The sequence below is a fragment of the Tachypleus tridentatus genome, chromosome 13 (genome assembly GCF_004210375.1).
Source record: "Tachypleus tridentatus isolate NWPU-2018 chromosome 13, ASM421037v1, whole genome shotgun sequence".
Taxonomy (NCBI): Eukaryota; Metazoa; Arthropoda; class Merostomata; order Xiphosura; family Limulidae; genus Tachypleus; species Tachypleus tridentatus.
This window is the reverse complement of record NC_134837.1, coordinates 33663019-33676774: the sequence shown is the minus strand read 5'-3', so window position 1 is coordinate 33676774 and position 13756 is coordinate 33663019. Positions and strand designations below refer to the sequence as shown.

The window sequence follows — 13756 nt, the reverse complement described above, 5'->3', positions numbered from 1 at the left end:
GGAAACCAAGAACCCGTCACTTTTATAGGGATTTTGCACATGTTGTACTTGCAGAACATGCAGATCTCTCAAACAAATTTATTGGACACAAATGCGTTTTGGCGAAAAATCCGATGTTTTTCTCAGTTTTCAAAGTGCACAACTTTTATTGTCATTTTGGTCTGTCAATCAGTGCCTTAACACGTGTAACATCACATACTCTGAGCTTGTAACGTTATTACATATATTTCTCTTTAAAATAACAAAAATATCCCTTTTGCGTTTCTTTTTTTGAAGAGTATAAATACACTACATTAAAAGCTGGAAATTCAAATCGACAGAGCCCATGTTGAGAGAGAGTTAAACACTTATAAATGTATATAAAAATGCTTTCTATACTGATTACCCATAATATTGTAGCAAACTAACAAGTGAATAAGTGCATGATCTGATAAGGTCAAGTTTCAATGATATAATCTTCCTCTAGGTTCGTATGTTTAAAAATTTCTTGGGAAATAAGAAAGTTATTCAACATGTGTGTGTCTCTTTAATGATTATGCACAAAAAATAAGCAGTTTGAAAAAATTCCCCTCCCCCAAAAAAGAATAAGCTCCTAAATCATTTAGACAAGAACAAATTAGTAATACAAGAAGATTCACATTTATACTTATGTAATAAAAGTAAATAATTTTTTTTTTTTATTTTTGGTTCAAAACCTTCACATTCTTTGTCACAGTGAGTTTCAAGTAATCATAATGATGTTTTTAGATGTATCTGTTTAGTTTAAAAGTTACTTTTTTGGAAGATCAGTTCTACTACTTCGTAAGTAGAAAGATAATTTGTAACTACCCATGATTCCAGTACATTACATCCACGTGTGATGTATTCATGACGTTATATCTGCACCCCAAGAATGGAGAAAAATGAACTTCTCTGTGACAGGAAACAGAGGTGAAACAAGAAAACTGTGACCCCTATTCCAAATTTACATGCACAAAGGATAAAATTTCGTGATGTTTGGGGTTGCACATTACATAATAAAAAAGTTTTTCCAGTATCATATAAGCAAGAGTTCTGTTATAGCATAATGAAAATATTGTATTGTGTTGGAAATATTAGCAGTACGAGATAAAACTTTCTGATCAATAATTTTAAACTGGAAAAGAAAACCTTAACCAGAAATTGTCATAGGTTTAATTCAAACTTGACAAAGTTGAAAAGAATGTGAAAGCTCTGAGCATACTATATTTTTGAAAGATTTTAGTGAAAAAAAAAATAAAAATTTGCCTCTTCACTTTGTAAAATTTAATAATGGTAAAGAAAATTCAAACAAGAAAGAACAATAAAAGTATATTCTAGTCATACCTTTACTTCTTCAGTCATTTCAAATTTTTCATGTACTACATTCTCAACTTCTGCAAATAAAACTCGAGATGATGTAACAACTTCATCATTTTTTACATCATCCTGGATGACTTCCTCTTCTACTTTATTATTTTGGCGTCTTGGTCGTCTTCGTTTCCTCTTTTGTTTTTCTTCTTCAGTTTCTTTATTTAAAAAATTCAGTTCAGACAAACATTAAAAAGAAATTGCAACTATAAACATAATAAGAAATACTAGAGTAATTCTTTAATATTCATATGAGAAAAACATGAAGAAAAACAATAACATATTTTCTCATGAAGTAACCTAATTTTTAACTTTTAAATTACAAAGCTTGAATTGGAAAATAAAGTTTTTCTCAGTTACCTTTAATAGAACCTTTGTATTACCAAGTATGTTTTGTAATACGTTTTATGATCATTACTATCTTGTAATAATTCTGCATAAAAATTGTTAAAATCTCAATAATCCATACCATAATTCAATGTATAAACATGTTTTTGTATACATACCTTCAAAAAGCTGCTTTAGAATACGTATTCTGGAATATAAAATAATTTTTTAACAATAAATAACTTAACAGCATAACTGCTAAGTAAAGTTAAATTAACAATATAAAAGTTACAGTTTAAAACATTACCAGCATATACAAACAAAATATATATGGAAATGGAAAAAAATACTCAAATACACAAGAACATTAAAAGTTACTGTTATGAACTTTAAAAAGCCTACATACAATATCATTTTAGAAGGATTACTTTTTGGTTAAGTTATTTATTCTATTTTGTATTGTTAAATAATTGTATTGTTGTGTATTGTTGACAATCCCAAAAAGCTTCCAACTTTTAAAAAGTTAAAGACAAAACATATATTGTACAGAAAGAACTGGAACATCATAGAAAATCAATGATAAGACAACCTAAATATTATTGCTGTGATGGATGATGGTAAGTAAGTATATGATATTTGAGTTAAACTGAAAAGAATATTGAAACAAAAAAATCATTAGTGATTTATGAAATTCATTTTTTGAGAGGATTTGAGGATAGAGATCTCTTTTCAATTTGAAAAAAATTAAACTGTTTTTCCTTTTCCTTTAGAATGAATATTAAACATTGTAAATTTCCAAAGTTTCCACAGTAAGACAAAGAACGCTTTTGTAGTAAAGTTAATTCAAATATTTTCTGTAAACTCCCTAAAATACAATCTGACTTGGTTGGTCAATCAGAAAACATTTCAATGACAAAAATTTACCCAATTGTACTACATAAAGAATGAACTAAAATCTTATAAAATTTTATCAAAACTTACAAGCAATATAAATTTTCATAAGCATACTCTATTGCACACTTATAAAGGGCATTTTCAACTTATATGCAGGTAGAAATTTTAGAATTTGTATTAACTACGAAGTGTAGTGAGGAGAAGAACAATGTAATATTTTCAACAAATATATCAACCACTTTTTCTCAGTTTAATAAATATTGTAACTAATTATCTTCTGTAATTATAATCATATTTTAAAGAACTTGCAAATGCTAGTTGAGTTTCTGAATCAATTTGTTCATATGGTTTTTGTGTAACATGATTTCTAAATATTTTCAGATTGACAAAAATCTGTACAAAACACACAAGTACTGCACTTTGCACGTGTATGTATTATAAGCATCTGTCAAAATTCCTACACTTCAAAATTAAACTTTCTCCAGAATATTTCCAGGAAATTTGTACATAAAATGTAGTGCTCTGGTTACACAGTAACCTACAAAATCAAAGTTTATGAAACATTGTACATAGAAGTAGATTTTTGTGGAGGAGAAATACATCTTAATAATGGCCTTAAAAAGCTTACAAAAACTACCTGCAATGTAGAATTGGAGCATTTCATTGGAATTAAAATGGATATACTCTGTTTAGAAATCTCAAAACTCTATCTCTTCCTCCCAAACAACTTTAATTTGGCTCATTTTCCTCTAAGGAGACATAAGATCATAAGTCTAGAAATTTCATTGACATCTTGGTGTTAAGCATTGTAGACAAATAGACAGGTGTCCAAGATACTACATGTAAATAGCTTTTTTTCATTGGCTTTTGATTACTTTAGGTCAAGCATAGATGAATAATGATGTTGAACCAAAAGAAAACTATATCTGCAGCAAATATGAAACAGAACTGAAATCACAATCTGATGCTTTTCACACGGAATCTGTCAGAACACTCAAAAATCCTGTTTAAGTAATATCTTATTCTTCATATAAAATTAATGTAGATAAAAATGAGGTATGAACAGCTATCTGAATATCTTCAATTTTCATAAGAAAACAAAAAGGGTCAGGCTATTGTTGTATTTCTACAAATTATAAAAGTATTACACTTTTCACACATATGCATGTGTCAGGATTCCTACAGTTCAAACTAAACATTTCTCCAGGTCCAGAAAAAAGAAGTGGGAAAACATCAGGATATTTCCATGAAATTCTTAAATAAAATGAAAATATGTATAGATTCATATATTAGATATGTAATTTGTTAAATAAGTCCTAATAAAGGTGTGATTAATTTTTTAAAGGAATTATATTGAGAGTGAAAAACACTTCCTTTCAATATCTGTATGCAATGATGCAACAGTTTTTAAGCCAAACTCAAAAGTGGTTATAAAAGAATTAATTTTATTTTCAATAATGAATTAATCTCAAATTAATTTTCAAGTGTTATTGTTTGGAAATACAATTAATCAGAATAACAGACTCAATCTATCAACTATGTATGTGTATATAAAACTTCATATAACTGAAGAAGTTGTACAGTGATCTCATAAAAGAATACAAACATCTTAAATGTATAATTCTTATTGTGCAATTTATAATCAGACAACTAGTGAAAACTGTATATTTACATATGTATACAATAAAGAGATGGAAAATATGTGGCAAACAAAAAGTAGCCCCTTATTAATTTAATAATCACCTAAATGTATGTTTCTTGTTATTAAACATTTTATCAAAAACAGCTTTAATTTTTACATCAAACCACTTGGATAATTTTTTAAAATTATGAACATTCACTGATATATTTTTTCATAAATTCTGTGCTTTTATTCCTACTTAATGCATTTTAAGTATTAATGTTTCCATACACACAAGTCTATAATTTATTAGATCTCACCTATTCTTTACATGTATTGGTATATATTAATTTCTAATTACAAAATCAATTTTACATTAAAAAAATGTTTATATAAAGAAAAAAAAAAAGAAAAAAGAGGTTTATGAGTTAAAATAGATATCAGTGCACTTTGATTAATTCACTGACTCCAGTAAAACTAACTATTTTGACTTTTTTACTTACCTTCTGTATGCCATGACAATCATGCTCAACTTATCTCCTAGATCTTGCAGTTCATGTATCTGTACAAAGGTTCCAACATTGTGCAAGTCAGACAGATTTTCAACAACTTCAGCTTCATTACTGGAAATAAGAACAGAATCTGTAGCATTTGTTATTAAAACACATGAACAAGTATGAAAAGTTATTATAACATAAAAATGCATCGATAATTGCTTTAATTCATAATATTTCTTCTAACAAAATAATTTACTGCGATTGGCATATTAAATATTTAATTCACTAAATTTAAGCACTATACAAATATAACCACCAGGTTTTGTTCATGACTATACAATAAAATAAATATTCAATTATTTCTCCAATAAAGTCAAATATTCATAACTCAGATTTTATTGTACTATTACTGTTGTATTATTCTAATGAAATCATTAGAAAAAAAAAAATTGTATTAATAAAAATCAAATATACATGACTCACAAAAATGTAACAATGTTACAGTTCAATACTGAACTTAACCTACTTTTGTATTATATTGCATATACCATCCTTTCAGTAGTGGAATTAGAGAAACCCTCGGACAGCAATAACATCAGGATGAACATAAAAATTTTCTTAAGGAAAATTATCCAAAAAAGTAATTTTTGAGCACTTATTTTTATCTGTTATTTATATATGGACAAATAACGAGAGAAGCAAATTCAAGTGGGGGAGAACTATGGCTAGATAGTGATCTGACCCGTGCAATATTTAGGAAACTCAGACCTATAAATTGTAAAAGTGGGTAAAAGCAATGGATGTGTCACTAGGTATAGAGTGGCTAAGGCATGATGAACCATACACAGCAAGTCAATTACATCAAAACTCATGCAGCAGAGAACCTACATCCATGCAGAGGTAGGGAAAATAAACATACCATCAGGAAGTAGACTGCAATCCAAATCCCAGGCCAATGGGAACTTACAACCATTTTGGGGTAGGAAAGAGGATCATATCCATAACAAGCCAACTATAATCGTCAGGATAAGATATATTCAAGGATAGTGAAAGGGAAAGAACTCAATCCACCATATCTCCAGAGTGGCCAATAACACTAAAGGACTATAAATGAGCAAGGAATATAGATATCCATAAAACAAGTGTGAAGACTTATGCTAATTGGTTCTACTCTAAATCCAAAACCTGGCAACTGGGCACTTTGTTCTTTGTGCCGGTAAGATGAGGGATCTCAAGTGAAGGGGTAAATTGCAATTCTGATGTCTCACTCTCTTGCATTTTATGTTTCATATTGGAGGATATCACATCCCCTACATCAAAAGAACACCACCACCATACTCTCAACTGAATGTTTTTTTAATAATTTCTATATTTTGTTTGTATGTCATTACCACATCCAGGAGAATGCCTCCATAGTCCACCACCCCAGCAATTTAGAACTGAAAAGTGGTAAGAAAGGATTTTCTAACTTTACTAGAAGAAAAAGGTGTTTAAACATGATGGAGAGTCTGGGGAAATGTTAACCCTGGAAGTAGCAGTGGGCGACCACAAAACCCTATTTTTAAAAAAAGACCATACCAATTTATTCAATACAATGCATGAAGAACTGTTTTTGCTTTACCCATTTAGTCCATGAGTGGGTATGGTCCAAAATAAAAAAAATTAGTGAAGCAGTTTTTTATTGTGAGGATGAACCTAACAGTGTGTTGTGTGGCCATTAAAAAGTAAAGCAATATAACTTGAAAGTGAAGAATAAAATGATTAAAGAATACCTGATCAGGCACCACTTGTCAAAGGGCTGGATCCAAACAATTAGGAATAACAATAAAATGTGAAATGAGACCTCTGAAAAGGCAATAATTAAGAATAAAACACAACTTACTCAGCAAAAGTCATACTGAAGTCTGAAGAATGGTTACAGGTGGAAGACAATAGCCCGAAGATGAAGAAATCAAGATCTTATGCAAACAGCAAAAGTTGAACATATTAGAAGTAATCCACATACTTGACTGAAGAACTTTTTCCAATGTTCAAAAAAAATGAGATGCAAGAGAAAGTGTAATGTTTCAAATTTGATAAGAAGACACTCAGAACAAAATACAAAAGACATGAGAGAGGAATAAGCCAGTCAAATCAAAAGCTGAACCCAACTGATGAGGATGGAAGGAGAAAGTTCATGAACAGAGGAAGATTGCCAAGGAATAAAAAGGCAGGAAAGGGTACCATAGAAAGAAGCCATATGGACAGTATAACAGCAAATAGCACATACAAGACATAGAAGTGTATCCAATCAGATCAAGGATAAAGGTGGTAAATGCGAGGAAGGGAAATTAATGAAAACAGGAAGTTACTCTCTCTAGCTGCCAAGATTATGGAGAGGAAGGAACAATCTGGATAAAGGAGATTTTATGTGTATTATGGGAAACACCAAAAACAAATAAATCTGAATTCCAACATCTACAGGTTAAGAGAAGGAAATAAGTTTTCAAGGAAAGATGAAACAAAGAGCATGGAGAAAGTGGTTCAAACAAAGGCAAAATCAGACAGTGAAGGATCACATCATCATCCTAGTCCAGAAGGCAAATCTGGAAGGAATGCATCAAAAAAGAAAGACGAAGAGAGGTAATTACAGTATGTTATTGTGAAAAGCAAAGTGTGTGACAAACCAATAATTAACCCTAAATTGAGGAGACAGAAGATCCCTGATCTAAAAGCCATGCAAATCCACATTAAAAGGAACAGTGCAGATCAACTGCAGAACATGATTGATTAATGTTGATAAACTGTGATGGAGGAATGTTTAATGGAATAAACCAGAAATGAAGCTAATAGTCAGGAAAAGCATGATCTCCTTCTCAAGAACAGGATAAAAAAACAAGTTAAAATGGAAGACACGATGAGCCAGATGAAGTGCCTATGATTGAGTCTGGTAAAGAAGTAGTAGTGGAGGGGTAAGCTGGAGAGGCTGCAGGAAACCATGGCTAAGCCAGCCAGTAAGGTGCAATCAGAAGGACTTGACACAGAGTGATATTGATGATTGAAACTACCTGGTGATGAAGTTGAATAGGAGAATAAACATGTGAGTATTTTTTTGTCCAATCTTGATGAAAAGCATCAACAGTCAGGGTAAGAGAATGAGGGACTGGAGACCAAAACAGAGTTAATTTGTGGTTGAGGGATGTGGTAAAGGAATTTATGTAAGAAGTACTCTACTGGTAGCAAAGACTCTTGAAAACAAGAGGATTGAGAGACCCCTATGTTCAATATATTTTGTATGGACAAGAAAGACGATTCACAACAAGATTGAAAGCAACTGAAACATGACACTCAAGGACAGAAATATTGTGCGTATGGATCCAAAAAAGAAGATCCAACATATGAAAACACAGGGATTGAGAATGGGAGTCACCCTGGTGATTGAGATAAGCAACTACTGTAGAATAGTCAGAATGAATCATTGCTAGACAATGTATGGCCAGCAAGAAGCTCCAGAGTGTTGATATGATAAAACCTTTCAACCACAGATCTCGAAGCCTCCTGTTAATTGACCCCCTGCACCATATCTCTGAATAGACATGGCAGGAAAATATATACATCTAGACAAGGAAGAGGAAGCAGGACACCTGCTAGTATGTGAATCCTATCCAACCACCACTGCAGATTGCTAATTAGGATAGGAGGAATGTTAATAATGAAGTTGGAAAGGAAAAGGTTGGGCCTGACTGAGATGGGTGTTGAAAGAAAACACCCAATTAAAAAATATTTGGTGGGTTGAAGGAATGACTTCTCTAATTTGATTAACCAGTCAACTTGAACTGCCTTCAAAAGGTGGACTCCTGTTCAGAATGAACCAATAGCAACCAGTCATCTATACAATGATAAAAGCTCAACCTGAGAATATTTAGGTGAAAAGCAAAGACTCAGACTACCCAACAAAAGACATACAGGCTAAAGCAAACCTGAGGGGTAGTGCAAGAAAGTGATAAATCTCACCCCATGATGAACAAACTGAAAACATGTTCATGACTACTAGGATATCGGGATACGTAAGTAAGCAGTTTTGACATCCATATTGGTGAGAAATACATCTATGGCAATACAATAGAGATTGATAATGTGATTAGGGTTGGACAAATCCATTACAGGCCACAAGTCTTCAATTTTCTTGGGAAAAACAAACAGAATGGAATAAAAAATCTGAAGAAAGATGAAGAACAGGTATGATGGCCTGCTGAGATAAAATATCAAGTACTGCCTCTAACAGATGATAGCTGGTGATGGGATCCCAAGGCAGAGGGAAGGAAATGAGTTCCTGAGATATGGGAGGAGGGTAAATAAATTGGAGGACAAGTTCCTCTGATAAAACCTGAATAACCCACTGATGTATGGTGAAAGATTGGTAATGGGGAATAAATTTATACAGCTGAACCACCACTAAACTGAAACTCACCTAGTAGTCACCAGTATAGTTGGCATTGTGCTCATCTATGTTGAACAAGTGACAAATTAGAAGTCCCTGGAAGAAGGAACAGGTAAGGATTGATATGGACAGGAAATGGGAATAGGACTTGTTGTGGTTCTGACTCTGACAAGCGAGCTACAAACGATGAAAGGGTAAAGTGTTGATGCACAGATTCCATACATTATTCCAAAGACTCAGGTATATGCTCAAAATATACTGCTGAAGAAAAGGGGTCATACATAAATCCAAGAGAGAAGTAGACAGCAAACAATCCTGAGACAAAACTGCATTGTGACCCACAAGTTTCCAAGAACAGCTGAATCTTATGAGTAAACAGACCAACATGCAGGTAATAAGGGAGTGACTGTCCCTCAAAAACACACCTCAGGACCTTTGTGTATTGCTTCAGAAAGAAGATGGATGACAAATAAATATCATAGAGCATGATCTCTAATATCTGGAGAGGGTAGGAAAACTAAATAAGAGGAGAAAGAACTATCAAGTAACAAAAAGAATGGGGATTGTAGGAAATGGATAAAACATCACAGACCTGAGAGATTATATCTAAGAATGTCAAATTAGGACTAGCAGATTTAGCAGGTGGGGCATAAGAAGACACAGCAAAATAAATCCAGTGGTGGAAAATGACTACAATCTTTGTCAGTTCAAACAGGTTTGGCATGTTTTGGAAAACATGGGGCAAGTTCAGGAGAAGGTGGTTGACCCATATAATCATCAATCTCTTGGCAAATAATTGCAGATAAATCCCACAACACAACAGATCATTCCCACCTGCAGTTTGTGAAAAACTGAACGTAGAAGGTGCAATACCCAAAGTGGGAACATAAACCTCAGAATTCCTTTGAAATTATGAAACAAACAAAAATGTTTGAAAGATAAATGTAAATGCGTGAAAAAAACTTAATAAAGACTGGAAAATGAATTTAAAGTAAAAAGTATTAGCAACAAAACCATACACAATCAATAAACAAAATCCTCTTTGGAAATATAACTATTAAGTTTACAATAGCAAAATACAAAAAACGTCTGAATACAAACACTGCCAAATTAAGTGATAGGTAGTATTAAATAGAGGGAGTCATACGTGTAAGAGGACGTGTTGCATTCTTCTTGCTGGAAGACTGTGCATGATGATTTGCATGAAAATGGACTACAATCAATTAATTCCAATGAAGGGGTGGACAAAAGACTTGCGGCACGCAGAAAAAAGTTTGCATATAGAGGGTAGTAGTGAACAAGAAGAGCTATCTACATTAGAAGAGATAATGTACTGTATTGGAAACAAAAATGGGTATAGCAATGACTGCTGACAAGCTGCCTCACTTCAAGGTTCCAAAGTATAAGAAACTTCCCCAGAATCTTCTTCAAGAAGGATATGTGCAACACAGTGGTCCCTGAGATAAAATGAGGGAGATAATGTCAGGAATGTAAGAAAGTAAAACAATCTAATACATAAAAACAAGTAGACTGAGGGAAAGAAGAAGAAGTAGAAAGATAAGATCCCTAAGACACAGAGAGTTAAATGATTGACGTTGAAGAAAAAAAAAAGGATCTTGATCGCATGCTATGGAAAATGCATCTTGAAGCTAGAGAGAATGTGGGAGTTGAAAGTTGGAACAGAGATGAAAAGAAATTGGCATGAAAACAAATATCACAAGAAGGGAGGAGAGACAAGCAGACAGCCATAGAAATGAAACTCAAGCAATACTGTAGTCTCAGATTTAGCAGAAACAACTGTAGCAAGAAAAAGGATATTGTGTACCTGTGTTATCAAAGTAGCAAGGAACAAAGGTGGAGTTACTTGATCAATTTAGAAGAGAAACACAAGCAGGTTATGGAAACAGTTGGATAAAATCAGCTGCAGATGGGACAGGTTCAGTCAAAGCAACAAAAACAAGTGGTTGAGAATGTCAGGTTTGAGATAAAAAGAGAATGGAAACAACCTCTAGATGCACAAAGACAGTAACACTACTGATCATCAGAATGTTTCCCATCCTTAATGTAATAGTAGTGAAAACTCTTGTTGTGGAGGGCCAGGATTTCTATAGTTGTCAGAAATGTTGATATGCAACTCAATAATCTAGGTGATCCATGAAACTATTTTTTTTTATATATTGCTTAATTAACCCTGCTACAGGCTCAGCATAATGTACATGATTTTGTCTTCACATTTACATGTTAACTTTTGATACAGCATTTGTGTCTTCACAAAATTTGGTAGACGTTTAGACTTTTATACACAAAAAATCAATTTTTTTTAATGAAATATTTTTATGAAAGCATTTGTTTGTGAAAATACAGTCTGGTCAACAGTCTGAGTGCAAAGTGTTTTCATGTTATGATTAAAAATAATTATTATTAATCCCAAAAATTTCAAATGTTTGTTTTTAGTAAGACTTTATATTTTATGTTATTTTCTATACTCTAACTATGAGGGGTCTGTCACTTGACTAACCTTGTGACCACCATAAGAAAAGTAGGAAATAATTATAAATTATGCTTTTCTCATGCTAGAATGATTACATATTATAATACACAAATAGAAATGTTTAGTCTAAGTAGCATAAGTCTCATAATGGTATATATTTATTACTTTTTTATTATACTGACCTTCTAGTCATGCCTAGCTAACATTACATAACTTGCATTGATGTAGTGCACATACACTCATGTTACGTATCCAGTAATATAAAACTGACCTTTAGCCTTCTCTGTGCTTTAGTGGACTGGTATTTTGCATATACAGTCACATTTCATTTATTATATAAAAAACTGTTTAAAAAAAAAACAGAAATAGCTGAATGGGGCCACCATGTTTGATTCGGTGTATAAGCCGTATCTCAGCAAAATAAAAAGATTAGAGATTCTTATTTTATATTCTAGATTGTCAAAATTGGAAGTCAACAAATGCAATGACATGGCCTTCAATCCATGACCTGTAGAAAAAGTGTTAATAGGAAAAAATATACATGAGTGTGTGTATATATATATATATATATATATATGTTGAACTTAAGTACAAGCATAAGACAATAAGATGATTTTGTAACTAAATATTAAAATAAGATGTATAAAAAAACCCAACAAATTCTGAACAAAGCACTGCTGAAGAAATGAATGAGCCTTTTTTTCAGGGAATGAATGTTCATATAGTCTACTGTGAATATAACTGTAGCTCTCCTAATAGTGGAAAGGTGTAGTTTAAATCTGACTGCATTATATACTGGTGCATTACACATTAACCTATGCAGGAATGGGAGTTTAAGGCTTGGTACACATGAAAACTTATTTCTGGTACTAGTATGAGATAATTATTAGTTCTGTAGAATGTGATAAGCATTTTTTGCAAATGATTTTTCACAAGTTATACAAAAGTTTAATTGTAATGGTAAAACTAAATATGAATGCAATAACAAAAGCACTTATTATACATTTTGGAATACTCACAATTCTATCATCAGTAATTGGGAGGTACAAAACAAACAAACAATATTTGTAATTACAACAAAATCATGCAGCAGTTAAGAACATTATGTAACATTTATTATCCCCACATTGACCAGAAAGTTATTATGAAACTGAATTTCAGTCTGAAAAAAATTTTCCACCATAAAAATCATTTGCTGACTGCCCATTGTTCATATCATCTACTTACAAGTGTGTGGAAACATGAACAAATGGACATATCCATAAAAACTGGAAAAAAAGTTACAAACTTTTCCAACTCCACTAATACCTATCATTACAGAAACAGAACATCCAATTTCACTCTCCAACTTTAAGATTCTCTCAACAACCAAACATTATCGACAGTGGACTTCTTATAAAAAGAGACATAATACATAAAAACTATCCTTCCATCCCTGAATAATACAGTGTTCTCTACATTTAAAGTTACTGTAATTTACCTAATTCACTTGTGCTGCATTTTCTTATCTTATATTCAAATTGTTTACCTTTATGTATATATTTATGTTGTAATTACAAATATTGTTTGTTTGTTTTGTTCCTCTATGTTACTGATAATAGCATTGTGAGGATTCCCAAAGGTTTAATAAATGCTTCTTATTATCATGTTCATGTTTTTTTTTTATCCAGTTACATTTTCCTAAATATTTAGTTTGTAGTTTGATTGAAACTGAACTTATTTACTAACCTGTAAAATATGATCCAGTATATTTTAATACATTGATCTTCTGTTTTTTTTTCTTTTATCCAGACGTTTAAAAAAACATTCAAAGAAAATATTAAAGATGCTTTATATAAAAGATATTGAAACACACAAGCACAAATATTTATTAAAAAAGTTAAGACAACTGCCAATAAAGATTAAAGATTTAGGTTTATTGAACACCAAGAGAACAGATTTTGAAACAAAAATGTGCATATTCCTCACTCAGCTAAGATAATTACCATAAAATATTTGAATGACCATTAAATTTTATGAAATGCAAACATAACTCACTGTGAATAATACAAATATTCCTTGCTAGATAAAAATAACTAGTATCTACAAATTAGAACACAAATTTCATTTTGCATTAAGCATTCCTATCAGATCCTGGA

General features: G+C 31.8%; 1 protein-coding gene across 1 annotated transcript in view; it reads right to left on the bottom strand.

Annotated features, from left to right (window-relative positions):
- LOC143237167 (lon protease homolog, mitochondrial-like) overlaps positions 1-13756 on the bottom strand; it is a 57396-nt gene that overhangs the window by 35921 nt on the left and 7719 nt on the right. The window contains exons 3-5 of the mRNA XM_076476131.1: positions 4714-4833; positions 1875-1903; positions 1345-1526 (exon numbers count right to left, since the gene is read on the bottom strand). Of these exons, the coding sequence (XP_076332246.1) occupies positions 1345-1526; positions 1875-1903; positions 4714-4833 (331 nt within the window). The remainder of the gene's footprint in view (positions 1-1344; positions 1527-1874; positions 1904-4713; positions 4834-13756) is intronic.